The sequence below is a fragment of the Labrus bergylta genome, chromosome 7 (assembly GCF_963930695.1).
Source record: "Labrus bergylta chromosome 7, fLabBer1.1, whole genome shotgun sequence".
Lineage (NCBI taxonomy): Eukaryota > Metazoa > Chordata > Actinopteri > Labriformes > Labridae > Labrus > Labrus bergylta.
In genome coordinates this window covers 12,263,374-12,287,595 of record NC_089201.1, presented here as the reverse complement: position 1 = coordinate 12,287,595, position 24,222 = coordinate 12,263,374, and the positions used below count along the sequence as shown (strand labels likewise).

General features: G+C 44.3%; 1 protein-coding gene across 1 annotated transcript in view; it reads right to left on the bottom strand.

Annotated features, from left to right (window-relative positions):
* lamb4 (laminin, beta 4) overlaps nt 1-24,222 on the bottom strand; it is a 40,556-nt gene that overhangs the window by 9,838 nt on the left and 6,496 nt on the right. The window contains exons 8-26 of the mRNA XM_065956936.1: nt 24,206-24,222; nt 22,875-23,063; nt 15,780-15,935; nt 15,568-15,671; nt 14,641-14,720; nt 14,211-14,400; nt 13,979-14,104; nt 13,708-13,896; nt 13,509-13,621; nt 12,820-12,937; nt 12,424-12,604; nt 11,797-11,940; nt 11,450-11,681; nt 10,658-10,815; nt 10,244-10,468; nt 9,928-10,145; nt 9,248-9,344; nt 8,804-9,173; nt 7,549-7,709 (exon numbers count right to left, since the gene is read on the bottom strand). The exon at nt 24,206-24,222 is cut by the window's right edge and continues 104 nt beyond it. Coding sequence (XP_065813008.1) covers nt 7,549-7,709; nt 8,804-9,173; nt 9,248-9,344; nt 9,928-10,145; nt 10,244-10,468; nt 10,658-10,815; nt 11,450-11,681; nt 11,797-11,940; nt 12,424-12,604; nt 12,820-12,937; nt 13,509-13,621; nt 13,708-13,896; nt 13,979-14,104; nt 14,211-14,400; nt 14,641-14,720; nt 15,568-15,671; nt 15,780-15,935; nt 22,875-23,063; nt 24,206-24,222 — 3,068 coding nt within the window. The remainder of the gene's footprint in view (nt 1-7,548; nt 7,710-8,803; nt 9,174-9,247; nt 9,345-9,927; nt 10,146-10,243; nt 10,469-10,657; nt 10,816-11,449; nt 11,682-11,796; nt 11,941-12,423; nt 12,605-12,819; nt 12,938-13,508; nt 13,622-13,707; nt 13,897-13,978; nt 14,105-14,210; nt 14,401-14,640; nt 14,721-15,567; nt 15,672-15,779; nt 15,936-22,874; nt 23,064-24,205) is intronic.

Below are 24,222 nucleotides of genomic sequence, written 5' to 3'. Positions count from 1 at the left end.
GTCCAGAATGCTGCAGCTCGTGTACTAACTAGAACTAGGTAAAGGGACCACATTACTCCTGTACTGGCTTCTCTGCATTTTCTCCCTATAAAATCTAGAATTTTTCTCACTGACAAAGCTCTAAATGGCCAGGAACCATCTTATCTTAAAGAGCTAATAGTGCTGTACTACCCTTCAAGAACAACGTGGTACCTACGGTCTCTAAATGTACTATGGGAGGTAGAGCCTTCAGTTATCAGGCCTGCTCATGGTACCTACAGTCTCTAAATGTACTATGGGAAGTAGAGCCTTTAGTTACAGTTGCAATAAAAATTATTAGCCCATTCCTCATGGGTGATTTGCTCCAGTTCTCTAATATTCTTGGGTCTGCGTGCTGCAACTGCCTTCTTCAAGTCCCACCAGAGATTTTCAATGGGGTTCAAGTCAGGTGACTGTGATAGCCACTCCAGAATCTTCCAGGACTTCTTCTGAAACCAAGCCATGGTGGACTTTGAGGTATGCTTGGGATCATTGTCCTGTAGGAAGGTCCAACGACGACCAAGTTTCAACTTCCTCACTGATGGCATGATGTTTTCTCCTAGAATTTCCTGATATTTTATTGAATCCATCTTTCCCTCTACATGCTGAAGGTTGCCAGTGCCAGAGGAAGCAAAGCAGCCCCAGAGCATCACCGAGCCCCCGCCATGCTTCACTGTAGGCAGGGTGTTCTTCTCAGCATATGCTTCATTCTTCCTTCTCCAGACATACCGCTGATCCATAGGCCCAAAAAGTTCCACTTTGGTTTCATCGCTCCACAGAATAGAATCCCAAAACTTCTGTGGCTTATCTATATGGTTTTTAGCATATTGGAGCTGGCTTTTTTTGTGCTTTTGGGTCAGTAGTGGTGTACGTCTTGGAGTTCGGGCATGGAGACCTTCAGCGTTTAGTATGCGCCTAACTGTGGAAACAGAAACCTCAGTGCCTGCTGCCACCATGTCTTGCTGCAGGTCTTTTGCAGTCACTCGAGGGTTTTTGATCATTTGCCTTCTCAGGAATCTGATGGCAACCACTGATAGCTTCCTCTTTCTGCCACGGCCAGGTAGTATAGCCACAGTTCCTGTAGCTTTAAACTTGCGAACTATGCTTCCAACTGTATCTCTAGGAACATTCAGTGCCTTTGCTATCTTTTTGTATCCTTTTCCTTGTTTGTGCCAGACAATGATTTCTTCTCTTATCTTTTTGGACAATTCTCTTGATTTAGCCATGTTTCTCACATACCAATTGTCACTGTCAACAAACTCCTTGTCAGACCAGGTATTTGATGTGTTTCAGGCACACCTGATGGAACTAATTGAGCCCTTGATTGGTTGCATCAGGTGTGCTTGAAACAACACTCAATTTGCAAATGTGTGCTTTTATGAGGGATTCTATTCAGGGGGTTGGATAATTTTGACACTGCAGTATTCTTTAAAAAGTGGCACTTTGTGTTGAATATGGAGAAACCAATAATAATAATAATTGTCTAACGCTCTTAAAATTGTTGTTGTTTGGTTTGTTCATTGCAAAGAGCCGAAAGTTTGTAAATTTTGCCAATAAACCTAATTTGCAATGGGGGTTGAATAATTTTGACTGCAACTGTAGCAGGCCTGCTCGTGGTACCTACGGTCTCTAAATGTACTATGGGAGGTAGAGCCTTTAGTTAGCAGTCCTGCTCATGGTACCTGCGGTCTCTAAATGTATTATGGGAGGTAGAGCCCTCGGTTATCAGGCCTGCTCGTGGTACCTACGGTCTCTATGTCCAAGATGGCGGCGCCCTGCTCGGCTGCGGCTGCAGTGGCTCGTGATAGCAACAGGAATATAATGGCAAATAACCCAGTCAGTTCTGATAATTTCACCGTGAACCTGCAGCGTAGTTACTCTAAAGTAGTATACGACCGCAGGGGTCTTTAATCAGGCCAACATGAAAACTGTTTTTCCTCATTTCTATCAATATGTGGATTTTACAACCAGGGGTGGGAGCACGCTGGACCTGGCCTACAGCAACATCAAAAAGGCATTCAAGGCTGCACCCCACCCCCACCTTGGCTCCTCAGACCATCTCTCTGTGATGCTAATTCCTACATACAAGCCCCTGCTGATCAGGAAAAAACCCACAGTGAAGCAGGTGAGGGCCTGGCCTGAGGGAGCTATGGAAGCATTACAGGACTGCTTTGAATGCACGGACTGGGACATGTTCAAGGCAGCTGCTACGGACAATCATCACACGTGTGTGGAGGAGTATGCCGAGTCTGTGTCTGCATACATTCAGAAATGCATGGAGGATAGTGTGATCAAGAACATCTCCACACGGGCCAACGAGAAACCCTGGATGACCAGTGAGGTATGTGCAATGCTGAAAGCCCGGAACGACGCTTTTAAATCTGGCGACATGGTGGCACTAAAAACAGCCAGAGCCAACCTGAACCGTGCCATAAAGGTTGCAAAGCGTGCTCACAGTCAGAAAGTGCAGGACTTCTTCGAGAACCCCATGAACACCAGACGAATGTGGCAGGGCATCCAAGTCATCACAGACTATAAAGCTACTCCTCCCCCCTGTGACAACAACATCAACTTTCTCAACGACCTCAGCAACTACTTAGCAAGGTTTGAGGCACTCAACACCTCTCCAGCGATGAAATCTATTCCTCGCTCCGATGAGCAGCCAATCAGCCTGGACACAGCTGATGTCCAGAGAACCCTGAGGAGAGTGAACACCCGGAAAGCAGCAGGCCCTGACGACATACCGGGACGGGTGCTTAAGGAATGTGCTGACCAGCTGGCTGGGGTTCTCACAGACATCTTCAACACCTCGCTGATCCAGGCTATAGTACCATCATGTTTAAAGACTGCTACAATTATACCAGTGCCTAAAAAATCCACAATCTCCTCACTCAATGACTACCGCCCTGTAGCACTAACCCCCATTATGATGAAGTGCTTTGAGAGGCTGGTAAAGGACCACATTGTCTCCAGACTTCCCCCCACATTCGACCTGTACCAGTTTGCTTACCGCCCTAACCACTCCACAGAGGATGCCATCTCCTCTGCACTCCACCTGGGCTTACAACATCTGGAAGAGAAGGACACACATGTGCGGATGTTGTTTCTGGACTTCAGCTCGGCGTTCGATACGATCATCCCGCAGCATCTGGTGAGCAAACTGGCCCCCCTTGGTTTCAGCACCCCCCTGTGTAACTGGCTGCTTGACTTCCTCACAAACAGACCCCAGTCTGTGCGGGTGGGCAATAACACCTCCACGGTCATCTCTCTGAGCACCGGCTCCCCTCAGGGCTGCGTCCTGAGTCCGCTGCTGTTCACCCTGATGACCCATGACTGCTGCACCAGGACCACTACTAACCACATCGTGAAGTTCGCAGACAACACAACAGTAGTGGGCCTCATCCGTGATAACAACGACATGGACTACAGAGAGGAGGTGAAACATCTGGTTGACTGGTGCAGAACCAACAACCTAGCCCTGAATGTTGATAAAACCAAAGAGATCATCGTCGACTTCAGGAGGCGCCAGCCCAGCCACACACCACTCCTCATCAACGGCACAGCAGTGGAGAGAGTTAGCAGCACAAAGTTCCTGGGGGTGCAGATAACAGACACTCTGACCTGGTCCCTTCACACCGGAGCTCTTGTGAAAAAAGCGCAGCAGCGCATGCACTTTCTGCGTCGGATGAAGAGACACACACCTCCCCCCTCCTATTGTCACCACCTTTTACAGAGGCACTATAGAGAGCATCATAACAAACTGCATCTCTGTCTGGTCCGGAGCCTGCAGTGCCTCTGACTGGAAGTCCCTGCAGAGAGTGGTGAGAACTACAAGATATTCTCCAAAGCTCTGGCCAACAGACTGAAGGACATAATGGACCAGATCATACACAGGACCAAAGCTACTGTGTGCCTGGCAGGTCTATTCATGACAATGTGTCTTTAATTTGTGATGTTTTGGACGTCTCTAGTTCATTCGACATAGACCTTGGTCTCATTTCGTTAGATCAAGAAAAAGCTTTTGACCGGGTTGAGCACCTCTACCTCTGGAAAGTTCTGGAGCATTTTGGTCTCAGCCCTGGTTTTATTGCTATGATCAAGGTTTTGTACCAGGACACTGAGAGTGTACTGAAAATCAATGGAGGACTAAGTGCACCTTTTAAAATTAAGAGAGGAATAAGACATGGTTGTGCTCTTTCAGGGATGTTGTATTCCATCTCTATAGAACCCATGTTGTGTAAAATACGGTCTTCCATTGAAGGGTTCATTTTACCTCACTGTTCAAAACATTTTATTGTGTCAGCCTATGCAAATGATGTTATTGTCATGATAAAAAATCATCAAATTTAATAGAAATCATTGTGAAGGATTTTGGTATGGTATCATCTGCAAAAGTGAACTGGGGGAAGAGTGAAAGGTTAGCAGTTGGTTTTAAATCACATTTGCTGCCCAACCTACCAGCAGGACTAACATGGGGAATAAATGGTTTTAAGTATCTTGGTGTGTTTTTAGGGGATGAGCTCACTGTACAGAAAAACTGGGGGGAGATGGTGGAGAAAGTGAAGGGGAGGCTGGAGAAGTTGAGGTGGCTGCTGCCACAAATGTCGTACAGAGGAAGAGTGCTCATCATAAACAACTTGGTCTCCTGTGGACTCTGGCACAAGATGGCATCTATAGAGCCCCCTGCTGGACTCCTTAAACAACTGCAATCAGTGATGTTGGACTTTTTCTGGGACAAGCTGCATTGGGTTCCACAGGCTGTGCTGGTTTTACCTAAAGAAGAAGGAGGGCAGGGTCTGGTCCACCTGGCCAGCAGAGTAGCTGCCTTCAGAATCCAGTTTCTACAGAAATTCTTCACTGGCCCAGCTGATGTGGTCTGGAGACCAGTGGCCAGCAGCATTTTTAAAAAAGTGAACGGACTAGGACTAGACTCCTCACTGTTTTAATGAATACTGACTGTTTTAATCTATGAAACCTGTCTGCTTTTTATCAGAACCTTTTTAAAACCTGGAAAATGTTTTTATGGAAAAGACTAGAGCCCACACTGTCCCTACACTGGCTGCTGGAGGAGCCTCTGATCTATGGGGCCCGGCTGGATGTTCAGGACACATCTTTAATGGGCCTCACGCATGCTCTCATCTGCACTGACAACACCACACTGAGACAGATCGTGGGCGTAGCTGGACCTGAACTGAACAATACAGCAGCAGTTACCTCTGCTCTTGGTCTCTGGTCTGCACGTTTTGTGGACAGAGTGCTCAGACTGTTGTGTCTCAGACTGACGGGGGAAGAGAAGGAGATGCTGCAGGATTACTGGAGCAGGAAGGAGGTGCCCATTGACAGTGACCCGTTTCCTGAAATAGGCCTCACAATGAATTACTGTGTTTCAAGTGAAAGACATTCAAAAGGGACTGATGATATATGTTTGGACTTTTATCACGTTAGAGCCAGAGTCTGGGTGGATTTTAATTTCTTTAAAGCGATGATCAATTCGGGAAAAGTGAGGATTTTCATTTTGGCGAAAACAAAAAAGCTGACGTACGGTGATGAAAAGTCGAAGGCCTTTTTCCTGACTATTGAGGGCAGAAAGAAGCACAATCTGCTTATGGACTTGTGTGCGCCATTGAAGCTATCAGAGAAAAAACTAATTAATTCATTAATTAGTTAATCGATCTGTTGCATGCACATTTTGTGCCGAAGACAAACTTCATTGCAGAAAGATACAAGTTTCACTCCAGAAACCAGAGAGAATAAGAGTCAATACTCTTCCCGACCCGAAGGAAAGAAAGGTAGGCAGAACAAATGGACCAAGCACCTGGACGCTACAGCTCAATGGAGTAACCGTGACCAGAGAAAAGTGTGCACAACGCCGATGTAGGAGCACAGCTCTACCAATGGTCCGCAGAAGAAGGTTGACTCACTGCTGACTGTTTTGTTAATAGAGACTAAAGGTGAGGACTCCTGTTCTGAAAGTGATGTACAGATTGCAAAACCTTACTATGTATATGTGAGGGTAAATGAGAAATGCCTAAAATGCAAGTAGACACAGGAGCTGCAGTGTCTGTAATCTCTGAAAAACTGTACAAATGTAGGTTTAAGAAGCTAAAACTAATGCCCACAAACTGTGTGTTGAAAACAAAAAAAGATACCCAGGGGTGTTTCAGCCAAGCCTAGGAAAGGTGACAGGGTTCAAAGCTAAACTCCATGTTGTATCAGGGGCCATTCCTAAGTTTAAGCAAACCCCACTCAGTGCCTTATGCACTTTGGGAGGCAGTAGAAGCTCAGCTAAACAAAATGGAAGCCGATGGAGTAATTACACCTGCTAACTATAGTGAGTGGGCTGCACCTACTGTAAACTTCCCAAAGTTAGATCACACACATAAAGTATCTATCAACCCATGGCTCGTGGTAGATCAGTACCCCACACCAAAATCACAGGATCTTTTCACATAACTAGCAAGAGTTGAGAGATTCACTAAGCTTGATCTGTCACAAGCTTATCAATAAGTGGCTATATAACTAAGCCACTAATACCACTCAACTGAAGTCTTTCCTGTAACAGTTGAGTTACTATGGGAAGTTCATTCCTAACCTCTCAGCCATGATAGCTCCTATGACTGGGTTATTGCAGAAAGATGCTAAGTGGGAGTGGTCAGAGTCATGCCAGAAAGCATTCGGGGACGCTTAAAAGCAGCTTCTCTCTAACAGAGTTCTTGTAGATTACAACCCAGATCTACCGCTCATATTAGCTTGCGATGCTTCACCAGTGGGGGTAGGGGCCATTATATCACACAAAATGCCTGGCGGTGATGAGAAACCCATAGCTTTTGCTTCTAGGATGCTAACAAAAGCAGAAAATAACTATTCTCAGGTAGAAAAAGAAAAAGAAGCATTAGGTTTGGTTTTTGAAGTTTCATGAGTATTTGTTTGGTCTTGAGTTTACTTTGATAACAGACCACAAACCGTTACTGAAGATCTTAGGGTACCTCCCTTAGCTGCTGCTAGGATGCAAAGATGGTCTCTGATTTTAGCAGCGTATATCTATGAAATCAAGTACAAGCCGTCGGAGCACCATGGAAATGCTTATGCATTATCTCGACACCCTGTGCCCAATGACAGTTTTTTCCAAAACCGAATCCAGTGTTCAGGGTGTCACATTTAGATAGTCTGCCTGTCAGCAAAAGATATAGCACTGGAAACGCAGACGGATACAAAACAATAACAATGAGTGTTTTTACCTGCTCAAACTGTTCATGACGTTTATTCTATAAATGTATATTCAGAGACATTTAAGGGGTTGTGGTTAAAATGGGCGGGTAGATCGGTTCATGGAGACTTCAAGTTCCATCTCTACTGGACTAAGGAGTTTGTGTTGGGAGTGGGTCTATTTTTGACCTCCCTGATAAAAAATAAATAAAATAAAATTCAGAAATATGAAAAAGTCTTAGTTCTTCTTGAAGCATGTAAGACACAGAATATTTTCTGATCTATATTTGAAATATAACTTGTGATATGAATCGTATTTTTTACCCTCTGTCTTTCCGTCTTTAATGTCGGGGTCATCGATGAGTTTCTCCTTCAGATTGTTCAGAAGCTTCTTGAACTCCAGCTGAATGTTGTCGATTTCAGTGTTGAGGAGAGGAGACGGGTTGATCAGGATCATGTTTGGATCAACAGCATCTTTCAGCTTCCTGTGAAGAAGAAGAAATAGTTTTCATATCTTTTTGATCATTCATTCATTTCACAGGGGTCAAACTTTTACTGTTAGCTCTTATCCAAAATAGTAATACAAGATGTCAGTCTGCTCCACTGCCCGCCAGCTCTCTTATCGTATTTTTCACCCTGTTTCTGTTCTCCTCTTCCTGCAAGCCACACCTTTATATAAACACTTTTTTTGAGAGACTTCTCACACATAGGCCTGAATTACACACATGGATTAATAAAGAGATCAGGGAGTAGACTGGCAGGTCTCCAGCTACCAGACCATCCAAACTGGGACTTAAACCGGCCACCCTTAGGGCACGGTCACACTGGCCATCCGTATCATGCCCAAGCACGATTCAACGCTAAAAAACGCCTATATGCCTTTTATTTCACTTCCTCGTGGTAATTAGGATTATTTCACCGGCAAGAAGGCATAGGGGAAAGTTTTTTAGATTATCTTTTTGTAGTCCATTTTCGGAACATTGTAGTTTCACCACGGCAGACCCACTTCATTAACCTCTGCCGGCCTGTCACTTTAATCACGTGGCCTAGTGGAAATGTGGACAGATTGTCAGAGCAACACCATCGCCTTTCCCTAAGTCCTTTATGAATTCTCCTAACATCTTTCCTTAACCTCATGACGTTTTCCCCGGGGTTAAGGTAAAGAGGATAGTGAAAGGGGATAGGAGGGACAATCCGGATGCACCCAGAAAGCTGAATTGTCGTACATGTTTACCGTCCTCAGTCTGACGCAGAGGGCTGAATGGTCGGCCATGTTTACTGTGGTTAGTCTGAAGAACAGGATGTGAGCTGTTACTGTGACCCACAGTATCAGTAGGTTCGGAGGGGCAGTGCGCTTCCTGAAGCTGTTGTGTTACAGCTTGGATTTTAAAAAAGGGAACAGACTACGGTCTGACTGACTGAACTACTAAGAGGATCGTTTTTCAGGAACAATTGGAACCCTGGAGCCAATCAGAGTCCAGTATTTACACAGACTGTGGTATAAAAATACGTAGGTACTTTGAATATTTTTGCTGTTTTTAATATGAGGCAATACAATTCAGAAAAATGCAAATCATACCTGATCATGGTGCACATTTTCTCCATCTTCTCCACCTTTAGGGGGGAGAGTCCTGTCATGTTGGAGAGGCTGTCCAGCTTGGAGTGCATCTCCAGCATCTGTTGCCGTTGGAAAACATCACCAGGCCGCAGCTCGTTGTTAAAGGTGGGAATGAAGGTCCTCATCTCCTGCGCGGCAAGCTGCACATCAGTGACATTTTGGGCCCAGAGGGCGGTGCAGGCATGACACTGATCACAGGCTGGAAATGCGGAGTCATAGCCAGGGGCGCACTGGTCGCAGAAGATGCCAGTGACCCCGACTCGACAGATACATTCGCCAGTTTCAGGGTCACATGACGGATGCTGAGTTCCCTCCATGTTACAATCACATGCTGAGGGGACAGATGAAGAATTAGAGAGCTGCTGTGTCACAGGAAGTGTTTATGTCAAGGGTGGGATCACTCACAGATACACTGCAGGTCTGGATTCCCAAAATGATTCTCTGCACATTCATCACAGTGCCTGCCACCAAATTCAGTACGACATGGACACTGACCCGTCACCTGAACGCACCATGAATACAGTCATGGGTTATTCAGCGTACATGATTAACACCTGAACACATCACAGAATCAGTCAGTACATAAATCTCATGTCTATTATCATTGTTTTAAATATATATGAGTGAATCTTAGCGCTGCTTTACCTCAACCTTTAAATAAAATTAACATAATCAGTCCTCCCTGTTCCATCATTATTACAGACGGTAACATTAATGTTAGGCTGAACAGTCTATTATCATACGAACTGTTACTCCTAATAATACCTATTATTACTGACATTGTAAATATACATCCATCTTATTCATTGTTGTTGTTGCTGCTGTTTGTTTATGTCTTTCTGCATCTCACTCTATCCCATTTTCCAAGCCAAGCGCAGTTTCAGCAGATGGCTGTTCATCATGAGTGTGGTTCTGCTCCAGGTTTCTACTTGTTCAACATGAGTCTAGTTCTGATCCAGGTTTCTGTCTGTTCAACATGAGTCTGGTTCTGCTGAATTGGTGCTATACAAATAAAGATTGATTGATAAATGATTGACAGGGTTAAAGGTTATGAACTGTCAGTTAAGGACAATGTGTTGTATTACCTTGTTGCAGGTGTTGGACTCCGAGTTGGTTGGGTCACAGTTACAGGGTTGACATCCAGCCGGTCCGTCCAGGTTCCAGTATCCATCCTCGCAGTGGTCACAGAGGACGCCCTCAACACCTGGCCTGCAGGGACACTGACTATTCCTTCTGTCACAGAAACATGGACTCCCCAGAGGACATTGAGTCACCTGCGTACCCCGTCGATCACAAGAGCACTCTGCAGGTTTATGGGAGAAGAACAAAGAGAAACAGGCGTTAAGAGAAGAACCAGGAGCTCTGGGGAGAACAAGGAGGTCAGCTGACCCTCGTCTTTACCTTTGCAGTCCTGATCCAAGGCGTTGCCGTAGTAACCAGGTTTGCAGGTGTGGCAGTGTGGTCCCATGGTATTATGGAGGCAGCGCAGACAAACTCCCGTTAAACCATCACAGGCATCACGGTCATCCACATCAATGTTGTTGTTGCAGTCACACTCCTCACAGCTGGCCCCCGGCAATGCCAGGTTACCATAGAAACCAGGGCTACACCTGTCGCATCTTGGACCTGAGAGATTTTGGTTGGGTACAGATGTTGAATGTAAAAAATTTTCATGACAACAAATCTGATTCCACTCCGCTGCCCTCTTAAGCTCACTCCTGTGATACACCTGAAACACAACAGTCAGATAACTGTTGAGGGAAACAAACCTGAGCAGGTGTGGCCAGGTACGCAAGTAAGAGGCTGAGGCCCTACCTGTGTGTCCCTCCCTGCAGATACAAGACAGACTGAGGGTTTCTGGGTCCTGTAGGCAGGAAGTGGCGAAGAATCGTCCACTGCCGTGAATGTCTGGACACAGGCACGGTTGACAGGGCTGCCTGGAGACCGGGTTACCATAGTAACCCTCCACACACCTGCATCAGACACACAGGTGGCATCAGAACCAGAACATGATCACACATCTGCAGCATGAACACAAATATTTCAGAACAAACTCCATTCGATCTGCAGAGTCCCTCTGCACCTTTAAGAAAAAGCTAAAGACCCAGCTCTTAATGAACACCTACTAACTTAATGATGATGGTCTCGATATTATTGATGATGGTAATGATGATGGTTTTATTGATAATGACGACTTTCAAGATGGTTTCTATACTGAAACTCTCAAAAACTCTCAAGAACTGCCGTCAATATTGTCCTTTGCCTCTGTGCAATGCCTGTCAGCACCTGTGTGTCCAATCGGACTCAAAGCTGATCGTTTGCTCTTACTGACATTGTTCCTTTTTTTCTCTCTCCTTGCTTGTGTTGTACTTACTCTCTGATGCAACGTATGCTTTGGATAAAAGCATCTGCTAAGTGCATTGTACAATTGTAGAACATTTTAAAGCAATTTAGTGAAACGATATTAATACCAAAAACATTTTTAAAAATATGTTCTCTAAATCTTGAAAACCTGTTATATTAATATTATAGTTATATAAACAGGTTATATATTAATATTATAGTTATATGTTTAGTTTCATGGTTCTTATATATTTATTTACTAACGTGTCACAACGTGGTCCAGCAGTGTTCTCTCTGCAGGTCAAACACTCTCCGGTCTCTTCGTCACACTGGTCTGAGAGTCCCTGACATTCACAGACTCGACAGAGTGGGAAACCCCAGAATCCATTCTGACAGCGATCACAACGACGACCTGTGACCTCTGCCCGACACGCACACTGACCTCTGACCTGATCGCACATCTCTGACACAGAACCACGAGGGTCACAGTCACAGGCTGCAAACAAACATCAGAGAGAACAGAATGGGATTATTCATGTTGATCAGTTTCATGTTGTGGCATCATCTACATGGATTTGGGACCTTTTTCAGATTTCAGATGTGATTCTTACGCTGGCAGCCATCAGGTCCAAAACCAAACGTCAGCGGTGAACAGGTATCACAGCAACGACCAATCACGTTGGGTTTACATTCACAGAACCCTCCCAGTTTACTGCAGGTCGGTCGGAGAGACCCCATCTCGTTACACCTACACACTGACGTCAGAGAAAATAAATTAAGGATGAAGAAATCCTGGCGAACCAGAAACAATCAAACTTTTAATGTTGACATTTTGGTTCACTCATTCTAACAGATTTCCTCAGTGCTGATCCAGGTTTCTGTCTGTTCAACATGAGTCTGGTTCTGATCCAGGTTTCTGTCTGTTCAACAAGAGTCTGGTTCTGGTCCAGGTTTCTGTCTGTTCAACATGAGTCTGGTTCTGATCCAGGTTTCTTCCTGTTCAACATGAGTCTGGTTCTGATCCAGGTTTCTGTCTGTTCAACATGAGTCTGGTTCTGGTCCAGGTTTCTGCCTCTTGAAGTCAGTTGTTTCACTCCAATGTAACTATAATACAATATTTCTTAGTGTTCATGTTGGATTTCTGTTGATTCTTTGGAAATAATATTACAAAGAGTTCGGTCGGCTCTTTTGTTCCTTTTCAAATAAAGAGCATTTTATTGAAATTGATAAATACTTACGAACGGCTCCTTTGTTGATCCTGGCGGACATGCTCTTAATGATTCCCTCACAGACTTCTGGTACCACATCCTGTGGGCCAAGCTCAGCAGCCAATCCAATGCAGCGAAAACGTCTGAACGAGTCGAGGTCACTCTGGGAGCAAAAGTCCTGGACAGACTCGATGCTGGGAATCAAACCAATCTAAAGAATAAAAACAGGTGGATATTAAAATGTAGAATTGTGTAGAAGTATTTTCATTTTTTTATGCTTTCTGTTTTGTTCTCTCTGACTTCAACAACCACACTTCACTATCTGCTGTGATTTATTACTGATGCTTAGTTCTGATTGGACAGTGCTGTTGAGAGGAGGGGTCCAGTGACCTGTCAATCATCCAGAATGAGTTTTGACCTCCTCACCGAGTCGATCAGGATGTGTGAAGATTGGTCATCAAGTCCTGGCTGTTTGTTGAACAGGACGTCAACAAAATACCGCCCGCCAGCATTCAGACACACGGAGGAATCAAGAACACCACCTCTGATGATACACAAAGAATAAACAAGTAAACAAAAAAGTCCAACACCACAACAACAAACAAAAATCACCATATTAAAGAAACAGATCAAACAACCTAGACAGCTGCACAGGAGTTAGCTGATTATTATCTGGAAAAATTCATCCATAAATATCGATTCAAGTTCCACCACTGGGGGGCGACAGAGGAGAAGATACTAGTAAGAGACTTAGGACCCTGTTGTGAAGGTTGGATCAGATGCCTTTCATTGGCAGAGTGTAGTAGGTGTGAGGGAGTGCAGACCTGGATCAGAGTGTTTAGGTAGGAGTTTTAAATTTGATACAAGCAGTAACTGGGAGCCAGTGGAGGGAGATAAACAGCGGAGTGATATGTGCTGTTTGGGAGAGGTTGAAGACCAGTCGTGCTGCTGCATTTTGTATCATCTGCAGGGGTTTGATAGTGCACGTAGGGAGTTGAATTACTCAATGCGTGATAAGCACTGCTGTGATGTAACTGAGCTTTAAATGTGCCCTCTGAAGGATGCAGCCTCTCAACTGGGACACAACCTTTCTGTGGTCACTGAAGGTGACTCACCTGGAGTTTCCAGGAAGAACCAACGTTTTGCTTCCTGTTGCGGTGCTGCTGCAGCCTCCATCACCCGGTGACAGTGTAGTGATACTGACAGAAGCCAGCCAATCAGATGGAGCCTGCAGTTAAGAGTCAACATTGTTTCCCCCACATAATCAAATCATGATCATTTAACCACCATTAGATATCTGACACTTGTCTTTACCTCTGGTTCGTAGCGAATCACCAGCTGGTAATCCATTGATGATGGTAGGTTGTCCACTGTGAATCTTAGGCCCACCCCCTCTAGCACCCTAACCAGTCCCAGGCCGGTCCACGTGACAGGTCGATCAGCTGACCTCTGACGAGGGATGATCTGCAGGGCGTGACCCGGGCCCAGAGGAATGGTGGACTGCTGCAGAATGTCAGAGATATTCATAAACATAGGTCAGACTGAGCCCTCCTATTGGTGGAAGGTGGTGAATCAGACATCTAACCTGTCTCCTCCTACGAGCGAGTCGACGAGTCCTCCGGACCAGAACCACTCGACCGTTACTAAACTTAAAGTCATAACCCTGCTCCCTGTAATACTGCTCACAGTCGGGTAACAGGGCAGGGTTCAACTGGAAATACAAACAGATAGTTCACGTTTGAAACACAGAAGTTAAATATATTCACAGTTGTGCATATTTAATTCTTACTGTGTGTGCTGTCATCATTGATACACACCAAAGAAGAAGAAGATGGAGGACGAGTAGGAGAGGGAGAAGAAAAGCCTCCTCCCAGCAGTGGAGCGGCAAGCTCCGCCTCATACAGGAAATAGTCAAGCAGAGGCAGGAAGTACCCCTGGGCGGGCTCAGAGCAGCGCCGCCCCACCATGTTGGGTAGACAGTAACACTGTCCATTCTCTGGAGAACACCTGAGCAGGTAAAACGTGCTTCACTGTTACTTCCTGTTTAAATGGTTACTTTACTTACTGTTCACTTATTATGAACGGATTTGGTAAAACCTTCCATTAGAACAGTGTGTTCTTTTGTGTGTAATTCTCTCTTGATAAACAGATACATATATTGTATAAATAAATGAGATATATAAATAAACATTTTATTATACATTTCAGTGATGAATCTGTGAACACATTCAGACTTAAGAAACTCACGTGTTGATTTGAGCTCCTCCAATGTCACAGTCGCAGGGTGAACACCTGAAAACAGAGCTCCCTAAACCCCAGAAACCTGACTGAAGACAAAACACAGACAAAAAGATACACTGAGCATCAGTTTCATGTAAAGTCAGGATCTTCTGTGGTCATTTCTAGTTTCTAGTTTCTAGTTTCTAGTTTCTCATTTCTATTTCAGACCATAGCCCAGTTTTTCTACAGTTGCTCTTCAGGGAAAAACCATGCATTAGTAAATAATGGAAGTTTGACCCACAAAAACAAAAAAAAAGGTCATGATCATAATGAGGTCAGTATCAGAATGAAGTCAGTATCATAACGAGGTCACTTTGACAAAGAGGTCATTGTTACTTTGAGATCAGAATCTTAAGGTCAATATTATAAGAGGTCAGGGTCATAACGAGGTAACTGTCCTAACGAGGTCACTGTTATAACAAGGTCACTGTGCTAATGAGGTCAGGATCGTTTGAACTTACTGACATTGTTTCCTCTTTTCTAGATCCCTGTTTGTGTTGTTCTTACTCTCTGATGTACGTCGCTTTGGATAAAGGCAAGGCGAGTGAACTGTAGAATTGTTGGATACTCAGGATCAAAACAAGGTCAGCTATTATAAGAGGTAAGGATCATAACGAAGTACCTGTTATTATGAGGTCACTATTTAAACGAGGCCACTGTTATAACGAGGCCAGCTATTATAATGAAGTCACTGTTATAACGAGGTCAGCTATTATAATAAGGTCACTGTTATAACGAGGTCACTGTTATAACGAGGTCAGATATTATATTGAGGTCACTGTTATAACGAGGTCACTGTTATAACGGTTGTTTTAGATTTGTAGTTCTTGCAATGGCCACCAGAGGTCAGTATATATTTTGTTTCTCCAGTCTGCTGCTTTGAGGGGAACTTACCACACATTGATCACACAGTGGTCCACTTGCAAAACGATCACATTCACAAGTTCCTGTCTGCTGATCACATGACCCATCACTTCCTGAAACATGACACCTACACACTGAAACAGGCACATACACACAAACAGAGCATGGCTTCATGTTAGAGATACAAAGTGAAACAGGAAGTATTTATTCTTCTGCTGTTTAAATAGAAGTGGATTGGTTACCCTGGCAGCCCACCGGGTCGTCAGCTCTCAGACCAAAGAATCCTTGTTTACAGCGATCACAGCGTTGACCTTCAACATTTTCTTTACACACACACTGACCACTCAGAGTGTCGCACAGACCGCTGCCCTGAGAGCCGGCATGGTCGCAGTCACACGCTGAAACACAGGAAGTATATTGATATACAGTATATATTATATTTATTCATATATGTATGTAAATATTTATAAATAATCATAAGCATCAACCTCAGTGTGACCATGATCATTGTGAATGAGAGGAATCAGACTTATCAAAGATTGTCAGCAGACGATGACAGCATTTAATATGTCGCAGAGTTTCTATAGAGACTTTTAAATAAATAACCTTTTTTTTATTTTTTTATAAATCTTTTTATTAGATTTTTAATTCAGCAGTACATGACACATACAGTGTATCCAGGTAAACTTGTTGAAAGGTAGTAGGAAGTTTGTGTTAAAAAACAACAATCAACTTAACCTAAACCAGAACGGCTTCTACTACTGAACCGTAGTTACCCATTATCAATTCCCACCCATTGTTATGAGAAACAAAAAAAACAAAACATGACCACTACTGAAATTACAAATAAGATAGGAGAAATTAAAACAAGTCGATAAAAAACAAAACAAAAAACAAAAAAACAAAACAAAAAACAAAAAACAACAAAAAAACAGGGGGGGGAGGAGGTGGGCATCTAGTCACTTTCTGGGTGAATAATAGTTCTGTCTAAGTATTCTAAGAATGGCTGCGAGGTTTTGTTTAAAACATTACCAGGACCCGCAAGTGAAAGTCTAACCTTTTCAAGTTTGATATGAGTTAGGACCTCCCTAAGCCATCTATTGTGTGAAGGGGGGAGAGCATGTTTCCATTTAAACAAAATAAGGCGTCTGGCCAGTAGAGTTGTAAAGGCCAATACCCGCCGCTTTGTCATAGGGAGATTAGGTATTGTAAGTGGGAGGGAACCAAACAGAGCCAAGCAAGGCTCAGGGCCAAGATCCAAATCAAGCACTATTGCAAGTGTGTCAAAAATTTGGCGCCAGAAGCCAGTGAGGCTCGGGCAGGACCAAAACATGTGTGTGTGATTAGCAGGTGACTGCTCAAACACCTGTTACAACTGTCACTGGTGCCTGGGTAAATCTTCACCAGCCGAGTGTTTGTGTAGTGCACTCTGAAAAGAACCTTACATTGTAATAAGCCGTGCCTAGCACACATGGAGGACAAGTGAATTAGCTTAAGAATTTGGTCCCACCGGCTGTCTGATATAGGTACTCCTAATTCCTCCTCCCAGGTCTGCTTCAGGCGAGTCATTTGGTCAGGGTTATGGAATCAATGGAGTTATAAATCACAGAGATGGAACGTCTTTGGTCAGGGTCGAGGGTAAGCAAAGAGTCAATCAGAGACCCGGGCGGGTGGTTGGGGAAGTGGGGGTAGGCGGCTTGGACAAAGTGCCTGGCTTGAAGAAAGTGGAAAAAGTAAGAGTGAGGTAATTCGAGGCTGGCTGAAAGCTCTGTGAAATCAGTAAAAAAAAATTCTTTGTAAAGGTCCTTGACATATAGCAGGCCTTTGTTTCGCCAGATATTAAAAGTAGGGTCGAATAGGGAGGGTGGAAATAGATGGTTTCTAACAATCAGGGCTAAAATTGAAGGTTCATTCAAACCATAATATTTACGGAATTGTATCCAAATTTTCAGTGAATTGGTAACAACAGGGTTCTGTGAGACATTATGAATCTTGAGAGGAAGGTGTGCGGTGAGGAGGGACTGTAAAGAAAACTTTGAGGACCGTAGTTCTATCTGAGCCCATGAGGGACCTGTGTCAGCTCCCCTGTCAAGCCAATGACTAAGTTTGTTAATGTTGCATGCCCAATAATATTGGATAAGATTGGGTAGTGCGAGACTGCCCAGCTTTTTAGGGAGTTGTAAAACAGCTTTTTTAATACGGGTTGGCTTATTCAACCACAGGAACGACGATACTGTCTGGTCTAGCTGTTGAAAGAAGGACCTTCTCATAAAAATTGGAATATGCTGGAACAAATAGAGGAATTTAGGTAGAATCACCATCTTTACCAGGTTAACTCTGCCAGTTAAGGAGAGAGGGAGAGAGGACCAGCGAGTCATATCAAGCTTACACTTATCAATTAAGAGGCCGAAATTTTTTGTTGAAAAGGTCCTCAAAAGAAGCAGTGACGAATACGCCTAAATATCGAAACCCCTCTGAAACGACTCTAAATGTTAAAGAGGACGATGGCATCCTCCTAGCCAGGAGGTTGATAGGGAGAAGTTCACTTTTATTAAAATTTAATTTATAACCAGAATATCTGCCGAACTGGGTTAAAATATGTGTAATAACAGGGATGGACGAGGCCGGGTTTGACACAAATAATAGCAAATCATCCGCGTACAGGAACAACTTGTGGGTGACATTGTTCCTGGTAATGCCCTCGACTCTCCCCTCCCCCCAAAGCCAGATGACCAACGGCATGATAGCGAAAGTAAATAGGAGGGGGGAGAGGGAGCATCCCTGTCTAGTGCCCCGGCAAAGGGCAAAGGAGGGCGACCTCACACCGTTTATTAAGATATGGGCAGTTGGGGAGTCATAAAGCAATCTAATCCATGCAATAAAGTCAGAGCTGAAACCAAATTTTGACAGGACGTAGTACAGATACTCCCACTCAATCCTGTCAAACGCTTTCTCAGCGTCTAAAGAAACTACCACCTCAGGTACCACAGGGTTGGGGGAGCCAATAATGTTGAGGAGTCGTCTGGTGTTGAATGACGAATTCCTTCCAGCCACGAACCCAGTCTGGTCTGTGGAAATCAGGGCAGATAGGGCTTGCTGCAGACGAGTGGCTAGGATCTTGGCGAGAATCTTTTGGTCCACATTTAAAAGTGGGATGGGCCTATAATTGTTGCATTCGAGGGGATCCTTGTCTTATTTTAATAAAAGAGAAATGTTAGCTTCAGATAGGGTTGGGGGCAGTCTGCCACTAGTAAATGATTCATTGTAGACATTAACCAAATGTGGGGTTATAAGGTTTGAATATGCTTTGAATATACAACCCTGTCTGGGCCAGGGGATTTGTCATTTTGTAGCTTTCCAACTACCTCCTGCACTTCCGCCAGTGAGATCGGTGCACCTAGTTTATCAGCCAGATTACTATCGACTTTGGGATACGTAAGCATCTCCAGGGGGCTGTGGCTCTTCCAAATTTCAGGCGAGTACTCTGAAATGTACAGGTCAGAATAGAAATTTAAAAACGCAATGTTTGATGACAATTTTATCCTGGGGATCAGAGAGAGCTGCAGTCCTAGCCTGATGGGCGAGAAGTTTGCCCGCCTTATCTCCCATTTCAAAATAACATTGCCTTGTTTTTAACCTTAGATATTGACAAAAGGTCAAACTCAGCCTGAAATTAAGACATTGGTCATAAAGAAAGGGAGTGGGGGCGGCAACATTGTGTGTCAATTTTCAATAGTTGATCTGAGAGCCAGACCATCTTTCTCGTGTCCACCTTTTTCTGGCGGGAGGCAAACGAGATCGCCTGTCCCCTCAAATATGCTTTACACGCCTCCCATAGAGTGCCTCTCGAGATGTCTGGGGTATCATTTGTTTGAAAGAAGTTGGCTATCTTCTCCTGGAAATTTTTTAAAAACGTGGATTACTCAATAAAAGGTGGGAAAGTTTCCATTGTGAATGTGGAGAGCTGTGGTTTGGGAAATTTATGACTACCGATGTAGGAGCATGGTCTGAGATCACTATACTGTGATACTCACTTGAGTTGACCCAATGCAATAGCCTATTATCAACGAAAAAGAAAATCAATTCTTGAATATATACGATGAACGTGGGAGAAAAACGAAAAAGCTTTGGTGGATGGGTTAAGAGTCCGCCAAGGATCACTTAGGCCAAGCTGGCACATAAAAGATTTCAATGTGGTGGCAGAGTTGGACAAAGTGGGGGTTCTAGAGGAGGACCTATCTAGAACAGGTTCCTGAATAAGGTTGAAATCACCACCTATAATCGGATAGTGACTGTCTATATATACGATGCCAAAAATAAATAAATAAATAAAAAACCCTATTAACACAATTAAAACCCCTATACAGCTTCCAGGTTTTGTTATACTCACTGAACCTCATAACTTCACCACTCCTGCAGGACAAAATGTAACCCTGATAGCACAGACAGTCAGACAATAACAGAGAAAAGTTTAAGCGCCTGCCATATTATAATAATAATAATAATAATAATACATTTTATTTAAAGGCGCCTTTCAAAACTCTCAAGGTCACCTTACAGAGCAGAGATAAAAAACAACAAAGTAACAACACAACGATGAAATTAACATTAAAAAACACAAATGTACAGGATGTAAAGGAGTTATAAGAACGGGTGGAGAATGATCAGACTGAATATGCCAGTTTAAAAAGATGTGTTTTGAGATGAGATTTGAAAATGGAGTGTCGATATTACGGATTTGTGGTGGGAAGGAGTTCCAGAGGTGGGGGGCAGAGCGGCTGAAGGCCCTGGACCCCATGGTGGACGGGCGGGTGGTGCAGTGAGTTGAATGGAAGAAAAAGACCTGAGAGTGCGGGTAGGTATGTTGATGTGCAGGAGTTCAGAGATGTAAAGTGGAGCAAGGTTGTGGATGGCCTTGAAGGTGAGAAGCAGAATTTTGAAGGTGATGCGATGTTTAACCGGGAGCCAATGAAGCTGCTGTAGGACAGGGGTGATGTGATTAACAGAGGGCGTTCTGGTGATGATGCGAGCGGCAGAATTCTGGACCAGTTGAAGTTTGTGGATGGACTTGAGAGGGAGACCAAAGAGAAGGGAGTTGCAGTAGTCAATGCGGGATGTAACCAGGGTGTTGATGAGGATGGCAGTACTGCTGGGAGTGAGGGACGGGCGGAGGCGATTAATGTTACGTAGATGGAAATAAGCAGACCGGGTGACATTATTGATGTGAGCTTGGAATGATAGTGTGCTGTCAAGGATGACACCCAGACTCTTAACCTGAGGGGAAGGGGAAACTGAGGAGTGGTAAATAGCCAGAGAAAAACTGTCAAGTTTGGAGATTGTTGATTTGGTGCAGATGAGGAGAAGCTCGGTTTTGTCACTGTTTAATTTGAGGAAGTTGAAGGTGAACCAGGATTTGATTTCTTGCAGGCAATCAGTCAGGGAAGTGGGTGGGAGGGAGGAGGTGGGTTTGGTGGACAGATAGAGCTGGGTGTCATCCGCATAGCAATGGAACTGGATGTTATACTTACGGAAGATATGGCCAAGAGGAAGGAGATAGATGATGAACAGAAGGGGGCCCAGGACAGAACCCTGAGGAACACCGGTGGTGACTGGAAATGGTTGGGATTTGAAGGTTCCGAGTTGAGTGAACTGAGTACGACCAGAGAGATAGGATGAAAACCAGTGCAAGGGTGTGTCAGTGATTCCAATGGAGGCAAGTCTGTCAAGGAGTGTGTGATGGGAGATGGTGTCGAAGGCTGCACTTAGATCAAGGAGGATGAGGATGGCCAAAAGGCCAAAAACCAAACTAGTCACATGTGAGCATAAACGTTGTGATACAACAGTCACTATGGAAAAATTCCCCCAGACAACAGTGCAGGTTTTCCCATTACTCAACCCCTTTAGAGCAATAAAGTGCGATATGTCCCAGAAATAGAAACCAAAGACATGAGTAGAGAGGCTGCATTTTCATGTAACAGAAAACACAATCATCATAACTCCCACTTCGACGCAACAGGCATCTTTGTATTAAACGTTTGACTGATATTACCCCTAATAAAAATTTAAAACATGGTCAAGGACCAAACGGGCCATGTGGCATAGTTAAGCACAACAAACAGGGGCAGACTCCATTCACAACATCGGTTCAACAAGTCCAGACAGAGTTTTACAAAAAACAATGTTCAAAGAGCATCATACGACACTAGTAAGAGTTCACAGTCACTGTGTGTTAAATATTATCATGTCGAGACACTCTTACCGGCTGAGCGTAATCCCGAAGCTGTTACCGGTGTTAGCATTAGCCGCTAGTAGATTAGCCCGTGCAACGACTGCAGAGTCGGGGCAATGAAGCAGCATCATGGGGCGGACATGGACCTCACGAAGGCAGCGGCTTCTTCAACTGAGGAAAAACGTTTCTTGTTGCCATCTTTCTTGGTGATTTGAAGCTTTGCTGGGTAGAGCAGAGCTGGTTGGAGGCCCAGGTTATACAGCTTAGCCATGAAATCGCGGTAGGTCGCACGTTGCTCTAAGACGTCGGGGCAGTAATCCTCATAGATGTGGACCGGCGAGTCATGGTACTTCAGGTCATTCTTCCGTTTGCAAGCCTCCCAGACTACCAGATCTTTGGTCTGGTGCCGGTGGAAGCATACGATCACAGGCCTAAGCCTGTCACCCTGTCGCGACTTAGCAGCTAGGGAGCGGTGGGCCCGGTCTTGCTCTGGTGGGGTTTGCAGCACTTGGTCCCCGAATATCTCCATCAGGACTTCAGAGAAAAAGGTTGTGGGTCGTGGACCTTCTAAGGACTCTGGCAGGCCGACAATCCTGACTTTGTTACGTCGGCTTCGTCCCTCCAAATCGATGCTCTTGGCCTTAAGCTTGGCACAAGCCTCAGATAAAGTGGAGCATGATATTTCAAGGGCCTGGATGCGTCCTTCAGTTAAATTGGTGTTGGTCTCCAAACTCACAATTCGTTCACCAAAGTCAGTCACTGTGGCTTGTGTCTAGTTTAGCTTCAAGAGAAGAAAACTTTTAAAGTGACCCAGTCAGAAGAGTTTAAAAGAGTTTAAAAGAGTCTGAAAGACAGATTTAGACTTGGTTTTAGATGTTGTAAGACTGCTTTGTGCGTGCGTGTGTGTGTGTGTGTGTGTGTGTGTGTGCGCGCGCGCGTGTCTGTGCATAGATGTGTGTGTGTGTGTGTGTGCATAGATGTGTGTGTGTGCGTGTGACTGTGTGTGTGTGTGTGTATGTGTGTGTGTGTGTGTGTGTGTGTGTGTGTGTGTTGATCTCTCTCAGTGTGTGTTGAACACTTTGCAGACAAAAACACAGAGTGAACGTACGTATGCAAGCCTGTGGGTCGTCAATGGCTCTCTGAGGATCCTGATACAGGAAAGGTCGACAGCGTTCACATTGTGGCCCCGCCCTGTCATGGCGGCAGTTGTCACACACGCCGCCGCTCACGCCGCCGGTGGCGTCAAAACGAGAGACATCAAAGTGACAGGAGTCGGAGTGAGCGTTACAGTTACACCCTGAGAAAGTGAAGAGAAAGAAAACCCTGAGTCACACTTCACAGGCTGACTCAAATTAATATTTTCATGAAACAGAAAACATTGAATTACAAGATAAAGTCCTGACTTTATACAAAACTACAAAACAAGAAGATAATTTATACCTGAAAACATGCCACCCCCTCTTTAACCCTGTAAAAGTCAACGCTGCTACATTACAACATCATCATTAGCTGTCCTTTAAAAACGATGTGAATGTTTCTCCTTCCGGGAAGATGAGACTGGTTCAGGAGGGCAGCTCTTGAGGTGCGAGCGATGAGGTGAGGACGATCTTGAAGGGAGGTTTCTTCATGGAGGATATATATGAGCGGATAATGGACTGGACCGGACTGTGGTGACCATTTATAACAAACTCTTTATGGTCTTAGTCAGTCTCCACTGAGGGCTGAAGTCAAACTAGTTGCATGGTCTGTACAAAACATCAAACCAAAGTCCGACAGGTTTAGATGATCCGCCCCTTTCTCTAACCAAAACACACTTACATTCCCTTTAAATAATCAAAGGCAATGGGTTGCCGATGGCCAAGTTGTTAGCTTGCACCATGTAACCCTCCAAGCGGGCGGCCTACGTTCAACTCTATCCGCTGTCCTGTCTGAATAAAAACCCATAATAAGTCTTTAAAGAAAACCAAACTAACAGAAGTTCAAAGGTCGCTAAGGTAAAACTTTCTGTTAAAATGTCAAAGGTTGATCAGGTGGGTTCTGATTCTTGTGTTTTTTTGAAGACACTCATTGTTATGAAAAGTTCAAAGACTCTTGTGATCGTGTTGGTTTCCTCTCGCCGTTCCTAATTTGTTTCACACAGCAACGCAGGAGTCTCATTGGTCTTCACAGCTATCAATCATTGTTTCATACTCCTATGTATCATCATATGTATCATGATTACTTTTTAATTTATAATAAGTCATTAATCCTGTGAATAAACCTCAGCTGTTGTTTTTACTGTTTCAGATATTTGGGGGAGGGAGTTCTGTTCTCAGTGTTACAACATTTCTCTAAACACTCAGAAAAAAGTGTAAGCTGCTCAATGTTTGGGCCAAAAGGCGTCCAAAAACAACATCCATGTATTTATTGTTTGGCTCTGACAGGGTTAAAATATCTTACTCCTGCAGATGTTGGCG